This window comes from Pleurodeles waltl, chromosome 5, assembly GCF_031143425.1.
Source record: "Pleurodeles waltl isolate 20211129_DDA chromosome 5, aPleWal1.hap1.20221129, whole genome shotgun sequence".
Classification (NCBI taxonomy): domain Eukaryota; kingdom Metazoa; phylum Chordata; class Amphibia; order Caudata; family Salamandridae; genus Pleurodeles; species Pleurodeles waltl.
The window spans coordinates 1,601,356,781-1,601,372,873 of NC_090444.1; the positions used below are offsets into that span (position 1 = coordinate 1,601,356,781).

The 16,093-nt window shown below is 45.1% G+C and overlaps 1 protein-coding gene across 1 annotated transcript in view; it reads right to left on the bottom strand.

Annotated features, from left to right (window-relative positions):
- NOL10 (nucleolar protein 10) overlaps nucleotides 1-16,093 on the bottom strand; it is a 644,646-nt gene that overhangs the window by 474,399 nt on the left and 154,154 nt on the right. Inside the window, exons 7-8 of the mRNA XM_069235931.1 lie at nucleotides 15,132-15,197; nucleotides 8,683-8,743 (exon numbers count right to left, since the gene is read on the bottom strand). Coding sequence (XP_069092032.1) covers nucleotides 8,683-8,743; nucleotides 15,132-15,197 — 127 coding nt within the window. The remainder of the gene's footprint in view (nucleotides 1-8,682; nucleotides 8,744-15,131; nucleotides 15,198-16,093) is intronic.

Here is a 16,093-nt window from a genome sequence, read left to right on the forward strand (position 1 = left end):
AACTGGTTTCCCCTGGTCAATACCTGGCTGGACAAACTTATCCAGTCACCAACGCTGACAATCAGACTAAAGTTCATCCCATGGCTATGGTAACTTTAGAGTGGGGAGGGGACAATGGCCTGAAACAGGTGGTGGTCTCCTCAAATATCCCAGTAGACTGTTTGCTTGGAAAAGGACCTGGAGTCCTCAGCATGGGCTGAGGTAGAACTGAAAACCCATGCAGCCATGCTGGGTATCCCTGAACTGGTGTGTGTCAAGACAAGGGCACAGTGCAAGGCTCAGGGTGAAAAAGTAGAGCTGGAGTCTGGAAAAAGGGCCCAGCCTACCAAGAGAAAAGGAAAGACAGCTGGGAAACCAGCTGCAACACAACAACAAAAAGAGAACCTCTCTTCTCAGGAAGAAGTTCTGCCCTCTGAGGGAACTGAGCCTATGGAGTTAGAACCTTACCAGGTTGAGCTCTTAGGCCCAGGGGGACCCTCAAGGGAGCAGTTGTGTAAGGGGCAAGAAACCTGTCCCTCTCTTGAAGGCCTTAGGCAGCAAGCTGCTGAAGAGTCCAATGGCAAGAAAACTGGAACACATAGGGTCTATTGGGAAGATGGGCTCCTGTACACTGAGGCAAGAGATCCCAAACCTGGTGCCACTAGGAGAGTGGTAGTGCCTCAGGCGTTCAGAAAGTTCATACTGACCTTAGCCCATGATATTTCCCTTGCTGGGCATTTGGGACAAACCAAGACGTGGGAGAGACTAGTCAACCACTTCTACTGGCCCAACATGTCCCAGAAAGTTAAGGAGTTTTGTGTCTCCTGTACCACCTGTCAAGCCAGTGGTAAGACAGGTGGACATCCAAAGGCCCCCCTCATTCCACTTCCAGTGGTGGGGGTCCCCTTTGAAAGAGTGGGTGTGGACATAGTGGGTCCACTTGAACCTCCCACAGCCTCAGGAAATATGTACATCCTAGTAGTAGTGGATCATGCTACTAGGTATCCTGAAGCTATTCCCCTTAGGTCGACTACTGCCCCTGCAGTAGCCAAGGCCCTCATTGGTATCTTTTCCAGAGTGGGCTTCCCTAAGGAGGTGGTGTCTGACAGGGGTACCAACTTCATGTCAGCATACCTGAAACACATGTGGAATGAGTGTGGAGTGACTTATAAATTCACTACACCCTATCATCCACAAACTAATGGCCTTGTTGAGAGATTCAACAAGACATTAAAAGGCATGATCATGGGACTCCCAGAAAAACTCAAAAGGAGATGGGATGTCCTCTTGCCATGTCTGCTTTTCGCTTACAGAGAGGTGCCTCAGAAGGGAGTAGGGTTCTCACCCTTTGAACTTCTGTTTGGCCACCCTGTAAGGGGACCACTAGCTCTTGTAAAAGAAGGCTGGGAGAGACCTCTTCATGAGCCTAAACAAGACATAGTGGACTATGTACTTGGCCTTCGCTCAAGGATGGCAGAGTACATGGAAAAGGCAAGTAAAAACCTTGAGGCCAGCCAACAGCTCCAGAAGTTTTGGTATGACCAAAAGGCTGCACTGGTTGAATTTCAACCAGGGCAGAAAGTCTGGGTTCTGGAGCCTGTGGCTCCCAGGGCACTCCAGGACAGATGGTGTGGCCCTTACCCAGTGCTAGAGAAGAAGAGTCAGGTCACCTACCTGGTGGACCTGGGCACTAGCAGGAGCCCCAAGAGGGTGATCCATGTGAACCGCCTTAAGCTCTTCCATGACAGGGCTGATGTGAATCTGTTGATGGTAACAGATGAGGATCAGGAAGCTGAGAGTGAACCTCTCCCTGATCTTCTCTCATCAAACCCTAAGGATGGCTCAGTTGATGGCGTGATCTACTCAGACACCCTCTCTGACCAACAGCAATCTGATTGTAGGAAGGTCCTGCAACAGTTTGCTGAGCTATTTTCCCTAACCCCTGGTCAGACACACCTGTGTACCCATGATGTGGACACAGGAGACAGCATGCCTGTCAAAAACAAAATTTTCAGACAGTCTGACCAAGTTAAGGAAAGCATCAAGGTGGAAGTCCACAAGATGCTGGAATTGGGAGTAATTGAGCACTCTGACAGCCCCTGGGCTAGCCCAGTGGTTTTAGTCCCCAAACCTCACACCAAGGATGGAAAGAGAGAGATGAGGTTTTGTGTGGACTACAGAGGACTTAATTCTGTCACCAAGACAGATGCCCATCCCATTCCTAGAGCTGATGAACTGATAGACAAATTAGGTGCTGCCAAATTCTTGAGTACCTTTGACTTAACAGCAGGGTACTGGCAAATCAAAATGGCACCTGGAGCAAAAGAAAAGACAGCATTCTCCACACCTGATGGGCATTATCGGTTCACTGTTATGCCCTTTGGTTTAAACAATGCCCCTGCCACCTTCCAAAGGTTAGTGAATCAAGTCCTTGCTGGTTTGGAGTCCTTTAGTGCAGCTTATCTTGATGATATTGCTGTCTTTAGCTCCAACTGACAGGATCACCTGGTCCACCTGAAGAAGGTTTTGAAGGCTCTGCAATCAGCAGGCCTCTCTATCAAGGCATCCAAATGCCAGATAGGGCAGGGAACTGTGGTTTACTTGGGACACCTTGTAGGTGGAGGCCAAGTTCAGCCACTCCAGCCTAAGATCCTGACTATTCTGGACTGGGCAGCTCCAAAAACCCAGACTCAAGTCAGGGCATTCCTTGGCTTGACTGGGTACTATAGGAGGTTTGTGAAGGGATATGGATCAATAGTGCCAGCCTTCACAGAACTCACGTCCAAGAAAATGCCCAAGAAGGTAAACTGGACTGTAGAATGCCAACAGGCATTTGACATCCTGAAACAAGCAATGTGCACAGCACCAGTTCTAAAAGCTCCAGATTACTCCAAGCAGTTCATTGTGCAGACAGATGGGGGGTCAGAACATGGGATAGGGGCAGTTTTGTCCCAAACAAATGATGATGGCCTTGACCAGCCTGTTGCTTTCATTAGCAGGAGGTTACTCCCCAGGGAGCAGCGTTGGAGTGCCACTGAGAGGGAGGCCTTTGCTGTGGTTTGGTCCCTGAAGAAGCTGAGACCATACCTCTTTGGTACTCACTTTGTAGTTCAAACTGACCACAGACCTCTCAGATGGCTGATGCAAATGAAAGGTGAAAATCCAAAACTGTTGAGGTGGTCCATCTCCCTACAGGGAATGGACTTTATAGTGGAACACAGACCTGGGACTGCCCATGCCAATGCAGATGGCCTTTCCAGGTTCTTCCACTTAGAAAATGAAGACTCTCTTGGGAAAGGTTAGTCTCATCCTCTTTCGTTTGGGGGGGGGGGGTTGTGTAAGGAAATGCCTCCTTGGCATGGTTACCCCCTGACTTTTTGCCTTTGCTGATGCTATGTTTTGATTTGAAAGAGTGCTGAGGCCTGCTAACCAGGCCCCAGCACCAGTGTTCTTTCCCTAACCTGTACTTTTGTTTTCACAATTGGCACACCCTGGCATCCAGGTAAGTCCCTTGTAACTGGTACCCCTGGTGCCAAGGGCCCTGATGCCAGGGAAGGTCTCTAAGGGCTGCAGCATATCTTATGCCACCCTGGGGACCACTCACTCAGCACAGACACACTGCTTGCCAGCTTGTGTGTGCTGGTGAGGACAAAACGAGTAAGTCGACATGGCACTCCCCTCAGGGTGCCATGCCAACCTCACACTGCCTATGCAGTATAGATAAGTCACCCCTCTAGCAGGCCTTACAGCCCTAAGGCAGGGTGCACTATACCATAGGTGAGGGCACCAGTGCATGAGCACTGTGCCCCTACAGTGTCTAAGCAACACCTTAGACATTGTAAGCGCAGGGCAGCCATAAGAGTATATGGTCTGGGAGTCTGTCAAACACGGACTCCACAGCACCATAATTGCTACACTGAAAACTGGGAAGTTTGGTGTCAAACTTCTCAGCACAATAAATGCACACTGATGCCACTGTACATTTTATTGTGAAATACACCCCAGAGGGCACCTTTGAGGTGCCCCCTGAAACCTTAACCAACTACCCGTGTAGGCTGACTGGTTTTAGCAGCCTGCCACACTCGAGACATGTTGCTGGCCACATGGGGAGAGTGCCTTTGTCACTGTGTGGCCAGTAACAAAGCCTGCACTGGGTGGAGATGCTATCACCTCCCCCAGGCAGGAGCTGTAACACCTGGCGGTGAGCCTCAAAGGCTCACCCCCTTTGTTCCAGCACCACAGGGCACTCCAGCTTGTGGAGTTGCCCGCTCCCTCCGGCCACGGCCCCACTTTTGGCGGCAAGGCCGGAGGAATTAATGAGAAAAACAAGGAGGAGTCACTGGCCAGTCAGGACAGCCCCTAAGGTGTCCTGAGCTGAAGTGACTCTAACTTTTAGAAATCCTCCATCTTGCAGATGAAGGATTCCCCCAATAGGGATAGGAATGTGACCCCCTCCCCTTGGGAGGAGGCACAAAGAGGGTGTACCCACCCTCAGGGCTAGTAGCCATTGGCTACTAACCCCCCAGACCTAAACACACCCTTAAATTTAGTATTTAAGGGCTCCCCTGAACCTAAGAATTTAGATTCCTGCAACTTACAGAAGAAGAGGACTGCTGAGCTGAAAAACCCTGCAGAGAAGAAGAAGACACCAACTGCTTTGGCCCCAGCCCTACCGGCCTGTCTCCCTCCTTCAGAAGAAAACTGCTCCAGCGACGCTTTTCCCAGGACCAGCGACCTCTGAATCCTCAGAGGACTGCCCTGCTTCCAAAAGACCAAGAAACTCCAGAGAACAGCGGCCCTGTTCAACAAAGACTGCAACTTTGTTTCCAGAGGAGCAGATTTAAAGACCCCTGCAATCCCCGCAAGAAGCGTGAGACTTGCAACACTGCACCCGGCGACCCCGACTCGACTGGTGGAGAAACAACACTACAGGGAGGACCCTCCGGCGACTCCGAGACTGTGAGTAACCAAAGTTGTCCCCCCTGAGCCCCCACAGCGACGCCAGCAGAGGGAATCCCGAGGCTCCCCCTGACCGCGACTGCCTGACTCTGAAATCCCGATGCCTGGAAAAGACCCTGCACCCGCAGCCCCCAGGACCTGAAGGATCGGAACTCCAGTGCAGGAGTGACCCCCAGGAGGCCCTCTCCCTTGCCCAGGTGGTGGCTAACCCGAGCAGCCCCCCCCTTGCCTGCCTGCACCGCTGAAGAGACCCCTTGGTCTCCCATTGAAATCTATTGGAAACCCAACGCTTGTTTGCACACTGCACCCGGCCGCCCACGCGCTGCTGAGGGTGTACTTTTTGTGTGGACTTGTGTCCCCCCCGGTGCCCTACAAAACCCCCCTGGTCTGCCCTCCGAAGACGCGGGTACTTACCTGCTGGCAGACTGGAACCGGGGCACCCCCTTCTCTCCATTCAAGCCTATGCGTTTTGGGCACCACTTTGAACTCTGCACCTGACCGGCCCTGAGCTGCTGGTGTGGTAACTTTGGGGTTGCTCTGAACCCCCAACGGTGGGCTACCTTGGACCCCAATTTGAACCCCGTAGGTGGTTTACTTACCTGCAAGAACTAACATTTCTTTACCTCCCCCAGGAACTGTGAAAATTGCACTGTGTCCACTTTTAAAACAGCTAAATGTGTTTTATGTAAGAAGTATATATGCTATTGTGATTATTCAAGGTTCCTAGAGTACTTACCTGCAATACCTTTCAAATGAGATATTACATGTAGAATTTGAACCTGTGGTTCTTAAAATAAACTAAGAAAATATATTTTTCTATAACAAAAACCTATTGGCCTGGAATTGTTTCCGAGTGTGTGTTCCTCATTTATTGCCTGTGTGGATGTACAACAAATGCTTAACACTACTCCTTTGATAAGCCTACTGCTCGACCACACTACCACAAAATAGAGCATTAGTATTATCTCTTTTTGCCACTATCTTACCTCTAAGGGGAACCCTTGGACTCTGTGCATACTATTCCTTACTTTGAAATAGTGCATACAGAGCCAACTTCCTACACTCCCCCACAGTTTCGATTTCTAACTAGTCTGGGGGATCTACTAGAGGTTGAGTCCTGTGATCCAGATTGCTCATAATATGTATACTCTTGGGGTGTATTTGCCTTAAAGAGGTTCAGTTGACAGAGCTTGTGATAATTATATGTTTGACCCACAGTAAAAAATATCTGCATTCTAAAGAAGCAAGTTTCCAAGTCACATCCAGATAAATTCAGGTACCAAAATGTTCCTCTTTACAAATAGTGCAAGTTAAAAAAAGTACGTAGTAGAGGATGTATATGGGGAGTGGTTGGCATCTCTAGTCAAAAAGTCAGCCTTCAATCCAGGAATGAACAGGGACATCTCTTGATACGTGCAGATTTAATCTGTATGCAACCTGGGCCATTCTCCCTTAATCCTCTCAGGGGAGCACACATGAGTGGCAATGGCAAATGTAAACCCCGTTAAATATTGAGTAATATCTACCAGACAATGGGAAATACATTTTTACTGCAAGAGGTGAATACAAGCAAGCATTTATACTTGCTAACACATATGCCAAATCATCAGAAAAAAGAAGATGGCAGGTAGGGACAAATTTAAACCTAAGTTGTACGAACAGTCATTAATTCTGTTACTCCTCAATTTATTTATTTCACTTATTTATTTCAAAAAGATTTTATAGTAAAAAAGGATCTATGATTGTCTAATACAAAACTTAATACATATTACATGAATGGATAGAACATTACTCACAATAATCACAAATAACCCACAGTGAAGAAAAACCAACCAAAATTGATACCCTGCATATTTGAATAGTGGTCACTATTGCATAACTTCGCTTGTGATCCACTTCTATTAACTAAGGCAATGGGCTTTTCATGCACTTTAATATCAACGTATTGTGTATTTCTTTCACACAAGCGTGATATAGTGCATTTTTAAGTCTTTACAATATAGTCCGTTATTTGACAAGCCCGATGCACTTGCAATAAAATGAAGTCAACGCGTTTCGGCCTACTGATTTAGGGCCTCATCAGGACTGAAGAAGGGCAATCATAGTTTTGTAGAAGAACACACGAAGGACACCCAATCACTTTTATTGTCTCTCTTCCTCAAACGTTGCGCCAAGCTGATATTGCTTATTTAGAACGAAGTTAACCAGCGAGGCTCATACTGACCACCGGGTACGGCGTGTCCTGGTAGCACTTTCTTTTTCGGCACGGCTGCCTCGGAACACGTCTTCCGTATATGGGTAGTTGCTAAGCAACGTCACGTTCACTACAGCGTGCTGACGCTATACATAGCAACGGACATCGTGCCGAAAAAGAAAGTGCTACCAGGACACGCCGTACCCGGTGGTCAGTATGAGCCTCGCTGGTTAACTTCGTTCTAAATAAGCAATATCAGCTTGGCGCAACGTTTGAGGAAGAGAGACAATAAAAGTGATTGGGTGTCCTTCGTGTGTTCTTCTACAAAACTATGATTGCCCTTCTTCAGTCCTGATGAGGCCCTAAATCAGTTGTATTTACCCTGGGCAGGCTAGGGTTATAGGGTTCCCCCTGTTTTCTCGTAAACACATATGCCAAAGACATTGACACACCTTTTGACATTTGTGCAGTACAGAGGCCTTACAATTATTAAAGATGATTGTGTGATGGAGCTTCAAATGTTATATATTTCTTTTTTTCCCCAGCAGTATGTTGCAATGCTATCTGTATTTAAACACTGGTTCCATTTTGACCACTGACTCTATTTTGTGCTTAGCTTAGCTACAAACGCCGTCACATTGGTAGTGCAGGTATTTTTATGCACACAGCTTGCTAAAGTGTTTTAGCTTTTTCTCACTAGGAAAGGGAACATAACATGGGGGAGGAATGTAGCTAAGGATGTACCAGGCTGAGAATGTTTATGGTAGAGCAGGGTACAGCTCGGTCTTGGAAATACACTGTGAGATCTGGCCAGTCTTGATTGTGTTTTTTCAACAATGACCTGGTACAGCCAGCACTTGAATTTCACAACTTACTCAAAGGGAGGGGGGGTTCTAGAAACTTCCTCTTAAGTTTGTTTAAAGTATGTAATGTGGGGAAGCTTGACGGCTAGAAGAAGAAGGAACTCCTCTCCGGAAATGGACGCACTGCCCAGAAAATAATCCCATTAGAGTGGTTCTATTTTGTCTTTCGGTTGTCAGAGTTCCACAACCTGAAGTTGGGAGACAAGGGATGATGTCGAAGTCAAGCCCTATGGTAGTGAAATTTTGTCTAGCTTTGCAGTGTACATGCATGAATACGTAGGCACTATCCATTACCTATCTATATATATATATATATATATATATATATATATATATATATATATATATCATACATACATATATATATATATATATATATATATATTCATTGTTGATGTATTGCATTTTGTTTGATCATTATTATTCTCCTGGTTGATTATTTTAAGAGTTGCACATGTGCTGCTCACGTTATAATCTTCGTGTAACTTGGGAAGTGGCTTATTAAATTCATTACTCAGTCTAAGAGTGCTGCATTTTTTGCATTTCTTTCACTTTGTTCCCTCTCGGTCTGAAGTAAAGCAGAACATATGTCCAGTATCGAATATTATACTGCTAATCAGTTGTTGTAATACAATAAACATACTGGTGCTAACCTGTCAAAATTATTTGCAATAATAGAAAAAATACCTCAGCTGTCCCCGTTGCAAAAAGGTGGTGAACTTGATTTATATCACAACAATTGTTCTCTCTGTATAAGAACAGAAACACACATTTTATTAGGTATTTATTAGGTATTTCAACACCGACTGTCTATGGATCAATAAAACAACAGTGTTATTGTATCAATTGTTCATTATGCCACATAATATCACAAACCATTTGTTGTACTGAAAACAAGATTAATTTCATCATACTACAAAAGTGAAGAACAACAATTAGGTAGATTGGATTTGAACCTATATACTACATATTCATCAATATTCTTTTATTATATCTCTTACCTCACCGGGGCATCTCACATACACCAACGATCTATTTTTAGATTCCAATAAAGATGAGGAGAGGCAAGTGGCTATTTAAAAGCTCACATACAGGAAAAAACTATCTGCCTTATAATCTTTACGTGTTCATTTCCTTTGCTTATAGTATTAACAGTGGTTTTAACAATGGGTAATTACACACTGCAGAATTATGAATCTAAGGCTAAGTTGAGGGTTTTAAATGCAGGGAAAAGCTATTAAAAGCTGGTAGCATCGGACAGGATGTCGACAATAGGGCTATTACCATCTACCTCTTTAATATAACTCAACACAGCCAAAAAAGAAATAAAGTTTAAATGCTGGCAAACAAAAGTAGTTAATGCTGGTATTCCAATTTGCTGAGCCAATTTCAGTATTCCAAATTATAGCATGCTTCAAAGAGCTATACCGATTGTTAAATAACTCCACCTTGATAACAGGCCAAAGCTATAGACAAGGACCTACAGCAAGGAAGGGGGCCTTTAAGACCAGCATTGCCTAATACAGAAGGACTATAACATTAGAAGCGGAGTTACCTTTCCCAGCAGGAGTTGCGGCTGGTGTGATGCCAATGACAAAATTGCACCCAGAGGCGACCTACATAAACAAACCGGGTGTCCTGCAGCATGGGGAGCGGAGCCTGGTGGGCCAGCAATAACATTGCGACCAGAGGTGCCCTGTATGAAAAGACTGGGTGTCCCGTAGTGTGGGGAGCGGTGCCTGTTTGAGGCGGTGGAGCCCGCAGTGGTTCCCGCTTGAGTTGCATCTGGGGGCCGCCAACCACAACACTGTGCCCGGAGGTGTCCTACATAAACAGACGGGGGTGTCCCACATCGAGGGGAGTAGAGCCTGTCTGAGAAAGTGATGGCTACAGAAGGACTACCTTTCCCAGCAGGAGTTGCGGCTGGAGGCCGCAAATGACAACATTGCACCCAGAGGCATCCTGCATAAACAGACCAGGTGTCCCGCAGTGCCCGGGGCAAAGACCGGGCCAAGACATGGTCTGTCTGCACCGGTCCACGCCAACTGTGGCTGGGCTGAACCATCCCCGCCTTTTTCCTGTACTAGCGGATGGTGTTTGAACTTGTGGCTGCAGTGGTGAGATACCGTTTTGTATTTTTATATTTGTGCGGATACCTTCTGAGGCATGGGAAAGAACAAGGGTGTGGCCTGGCCAGGCCCGCCTCAAAAGGTGCCCTATAAACCTACAACCATTGACGTAATGTTGGAAAGCGATGTATCAGTGGTGGGTAATGAAATTGCATTCACTGAGCGACGGTTGTCTCTGGGACATGCGGTTTGGGGGGGCCAGGCAAAGCCTTGGTAGAGACTGGTGACACTTCAATAATTAATAGCATGACAGAAAGCACCTATGAGCATACAGTGCCCTCAGCTCCAGCTGCAGTCCCGGAGGAGGGGAGGGGAACTGCTAATTCTGAAGTAAATATCAAGAGGGGTGTGTTGTTGCAGGCCAGTTCTTCTCCTCTTACCCTGCCCATTTCTATACCTGTGCTTATTTAAAATAATCCTTCTATGCAGGTAACGTGGGCGGAGGCAATAGGGTCAAAAAAGGAACCTAGCACCCCTAAGGCATCTCCGGCTAATGTTTCCATTGAGGCATTAGCAATTTTGAAAGAATCTTCACCTCCTTCTTGCAGCCTATAAGGGATTGCCTTGACAAGATTGAAAGTCATTTAGCCACTACTGTTAGAGGTTCTGAGCATACAGGGCATATTGAGCATACAAGTGTTATTATGAGTAAGCAGGGAAACATGCCCTAAGTATTAACTTGTGCTCTTTCATTGGTTTGGAGGGCCCACTTCACAGTCGGGTGTTAATGTGCATCCAACGTATCTCAACACTGCTCTCTCCCTGCTGATAGCCTCTCTGATAACTCTGCTGATCTTAGAAATTGTCATCCAGCTGCTCAAAATGACAGTCATGAAGACATACTTTGCTCCTAGCACAATTAATTTGAGTTTTACCGACGGCATCATGTCCCTTTGTGCTGATAATGGCAGGGGTTCCCACGCTGCGAGCTGGCCAGAATGAATCAAGGAACAGTGTTCGAAATAATAATAATAATAGATTTCTAGCTAGCTGAGTATGTATAACCTTTTCAGTCGCCACATCCTTATGGTGCGTAGTGTGGATTGGCCCATCAAAAAAAGACATAGATAGTGATTGCGTGGTAGTCAATTTTAAGCACCCTGTAATCGTAAAGAAATTATTGGGTGTCCACACTTTGAGTATGTTAAAGAGGTCTAAGATTACCACATTGCCCCTGGGTTATTTTTATAAGTTGATTATTCAACCTAGCGAGAGCAAGTTCCAAAGTGTGTCACGGCCGATAGAATGGGGCTTTTCTTGCCAAAATAGGTTTGCCCCATTAATGGACTCTGATGGGGTAGAGTGGAAATATGTCTGTTACCCAGCATAAAGGTTAACCCCCTATTTCCGGGGTCTTGTCATGGAGTTTTGACAGAAGTAATTGAGGCCTCATTGGAAGTAATTGAGGTGCCCATATTGAGAGGCCCAAATGACCGAACTGATTGTGGTATTGTCGGTGTAACTGAGTACCTTGATAATATGTTGCCCGGTTTTATTAGGCAAATGCATGGGTGCAGCGAACAAATACCTGTGGTTAGTTTCTTGCCCATCAAAAACAATGGGTTAAAGATAATAAATTGAAACATTGCCAGATTATGTGCTAAGATTATACTACCTGATTGGCAAAAGTTTATTAGATCGTATGACATTGTTGTGGTGCAGGAAACATGGGAAGTAAACACGATTGGGTTTGATGGGTACAGGTGCTTTAGTGTTCCAGAAACACCCTCTCGGTCGGGTAGGACGGCTGTCAGGTTATCAATCTGGGTTAACCTTTTTTTAAGGTATCGGGCGGAGGAAGTAAATGCACGCAATTCTGACTTCCAGCTTGCAGGGGCAATGGTGCTAACCTTCATTAATTTTTATAATAATTAATTTGAGAATGTATCTATCCAAAGATTCCCAGGTCTCTATTCATATATCTCCAATTTACTGGAAGATAGAACTCAGCATGGCCCAAAATTGTATCTGTGCCTTGGGGGGTGGGGGGACTTTAATGCCAGCCTTTTACACCTAGGAGGAGAGGGGGATCTAATAGGGGCTAGCAGGTGTATTGATCGTGGCAAGGAGTTGGCAGCTTTTGTGGCCGTGGCAGATTAATTCAATGTTATGGAGGAGGATGGAATATCCACGCAGGATTTACCAACTTATAAAGGCAGAAAAAGCTCCTCGATTAATGACTATATCTTTAGCTCACATAACTTGAGGGGCTTGCTGTTGCATGGGGCAATTATTGCAACCAATTATGGGGATCATAACCCAAATATAATTACTCTGGGAGTCCCGCATAAGGAGTTAAATCAGGAAGTACCAAGCCTTGTGAATTTATACCCATCACGTGATAAACTCAGGCTATGTTGGAAATTACAAATTAGATAATTACCAAAAATGTGCAAACGGTCTTGGAGTGCTTACAACTGTGTGCAGGCAAAGTTAATTTTTTCAATGCCTTTGTTAGCCTATGTAAGCAGATCAAACACTCCCTCTCTAAACCTATTAAAGTTGATTCTGGGTGTCCACAGTGGTTGACCAGGATTGTTCTCTTGCTAGCCGGGCCTTGTGTAGGGCTTTACCATCAGACCCGTGACCGTATTTCAGTGGCCCAAAATGTATAAAATAGTTACTGGTAGGAGAAGGAAGGAGGTTTTTACTGAACAATGGGAAACCCTAGCTGTTGTGGCTTGTATGAAGGATAGTGAATCATTCTGGAGGGCTGTTTCTCATCTGTGCTACCTGGATTCTAAAACGGTGTTGACTGGTTGCCACATAAAGGGGGAGGACTGGGCAGCTCATTTCACACAAATATACACAGCGGACACTGTGAGTATTTTGCAGCTTCGGTCATGGGATGTCCCATCTTTTCCATTGTTCACCTTGCACGAAGTGGCATTGGCTATTCAGGAGAGTGTGGGTGGGAAAGAGCCTGGGCCTGATAGAGTCCCAATAGATGTTACTAAATGTATCATAGATCTTTGAGCCCTGCTGTTGACGAATGCGTACAAATGTTTGAAGTAATCACTGATCCCCTGTTCTTGGTTGACTTTAATATAGTCCCAATTTTTTAAAAGGGAAATAGGGCAGACCCCAAATGTTATAGGCCTATTTCTCTGATTGATATATCAGCTAAATTTCTGGGCAGAGTATTATATAATAGGACAGTTAAGTGGGCCAATGATAATAATGTAATACATAAGTGTCAGTATGGTTTTGGAAGTAGCCTTGGGGCGACAGAGCAATGACAATTTAAATTTGATCATTGGCAAGTATACAGTGGCTAAGAAGTCTACTTTATATTTAGCCTTTATGGAGTTATCCATGGCATTTGATTGTGTGGACCGAGGAAAGCTTTGACAAATTCTTATTTATTTACAAATAGATTCTTCCCTTGTACACTTGCTAGTTTCCTTGTAAACAGGCACCGAGGCCAGAGTTAGGTTTGGGAGAAATGGGGAGGTGGTGCATGAATTTGGAACTGATCAGGGGGTGTGGCAGGGATGTGACCCTTCACCACTCCAGTTCATTTTATATATGAATTAGTTGAGTACAAAGTTGAGCAGGTGTACCCTAGATGTGCCTAGGGTCAGGGGTGTTCCCCTCCCTGTACTACTTTATGCAGATGATACACTTTTAATAGCCCACACATCTAAGGCCCTGTGTCTCTTAGTTTACAATTTTGTCGACTTTATTGCAAAATTAAATTTGCAAACTAATTTTACTAAGTCATTTTTAATGTAGTTTGGGCCAAAGTGGAATAAGTCTATATCTATTAGGGTAGGTAATAAAGTATTACTAAACACCAGCAATTTTCCTTATTCGGGGGTTATTTTTAGCTCCTCTGGCTCATGGGCTCATCATGTTATGCTATGTAGGAAGACGTTCTTGAGAGCCATTGGATCTGTATGGAGTCTCCCATCACCCACTGGTGAAAGACTTCTTAGTTCGACTATGCACATGTATTCTACCCAGTGTGTCCCCATAGCAACCTATGGGCGGGAATTTGGGGAGAGGGGGATTTATTAAAAGCACCAAAGAGAGGAAAATTCTTTCTGTCGGAGATCTGTTTCGCGGACAACTTCTATTTATATAGGTCACAGCGAACTTGGCCTAGGATTCTTTAGCATTTATGAAGTTTTGTAACATTAGGGAGAAGATGTCCACGTTTTCTGAAACATGTAGGCAACATGCCCGGCAGCACAATAATTTGTCATCCTGGTTGTGCGCAGTGAGTAATGCACAGAACGAGGAACTCTTGTGCCATCCAGCACTGTAATTGCCTTAATGGTAACTGTATTAAGTTAATTACACTGTCCAGACACTTACAGCAAATCAAAGCAAGCCACAAGCAGGGGAGCCGGTGCGTGGCACCTGCCTCAGAGCACCAGGTAAACCCTGCTGGGAGGCGCTGCACATGTGTTGCCCTGATGGGGAAGTTGTTTCAAGAGCACCGTCAGGGGTTGTAGCAAAGATTTAACCGTAATGCTATTACCAGTCAGGTAAACATACTGACTGGCCTCCTAGCAGAGCTCCTGAGCTGGGCTTTCTTTCTTTGCCACCTGTGGAGCAGCAGAGTAAACCTGATCCCATTCTACAGCGGTAAAAAAAGGGAAAATCTGGCATAATATTTCATCAACCTCTAAAAATGTACCCGTTAGAATACAGTCTGATTCACTGAATACTCGGTACATGACACTCCATTTCTGGATAGCCGCATAAGCACAATTCCAACATGCGTCCCTCCACATGTTCTTACATGAGAAACCTGCGGGCTCGATACCCACAAAAAGGAGAACTCACAAAAGGTATTGGTAATATGTCACTTCTCAACATTGCGTTGCATCTGCTGCCTTAAAGGCAGTAACATAGCTACAATGTTAACAATTATTTACAACAGCGACGTCACAAGGACGCAACTGACATTAGTAACAAGTAAAAGTGAAGATCGCTGACGACATCGATCCCCAGCAGTTTAACCACACTATAACACAACAAGGCGGTACAGATACTTACGAAGCATCAGTTTGAAGGGAATTTAGGTATCGTCCCTGCTCCAGGTTCAACCTGTACACTTCAGAACTATTAGAAAATAAACATAAAGGCATGAATACTACATATAAAAGCAGTAGAAAAATTCAAAGCATCAAATGTGTTCTCATGAGGTTGTGCTTACAGACGTTTAACAGACAATGAAATGCACAGCATCACTACGACACATAAATCTGCCTTGATAAAAGGCCAACAATTTATTTCATACTACACACTACCTAATCAACAAGCATTGGCAAAGACAACAGGAATCGCGGCTGTTGCATAGCACTACTAAAAATAATTAGTAAAAAAAGCGCAATGACACAACACATCGAATGCGCGTTTTTAATTAAACAAAATAACACATGGGAGAAGGAATGGGGGTTATGGCAATATGGTGGGAGAGTGGAAAAGCTGACAACAAAGTGAGTGGGAGGGAATGGGGCAGCAAGTTGACAATGGATGATGGGCAGGAAGGGTTGAGGCAGCAAGGTGACAACAGACAGTGGGTGGGAGATGCTGGGGAATCAAACAGACAAGGGGTGATGAAGCAAAACGGCAAGGGAAGGTGGGCAGGATGAACAGCAACCGAAAAAGGGCAAGAAAGAAGGACATAGGGAGAAGTATACAAGGTAACCAGCTGTAAAACACGTGCACTCCCATAAAGACCCTTAAAAAAAAGAAAAAAAGTAGCACCGGAAAAATGAGCCACTGAAGGACACAAGTAAAGCATCCATGCACCAGGACAGGGACAAATCCAAGAAGAGGATGGACAGCCAACATACAGAAGCTGACAAATAGATAGCAAGCAAATGTGAGTGTCTATGTAGCCAACGAATTGTAAGACCACTGTAAGCTAACAATATGTCTTGCAAACAGACTGTACATGCTCTGTCTTACCCAAGACCTAAAAAAGTAACACAAAAGAAAAGCTATGTTGCAGC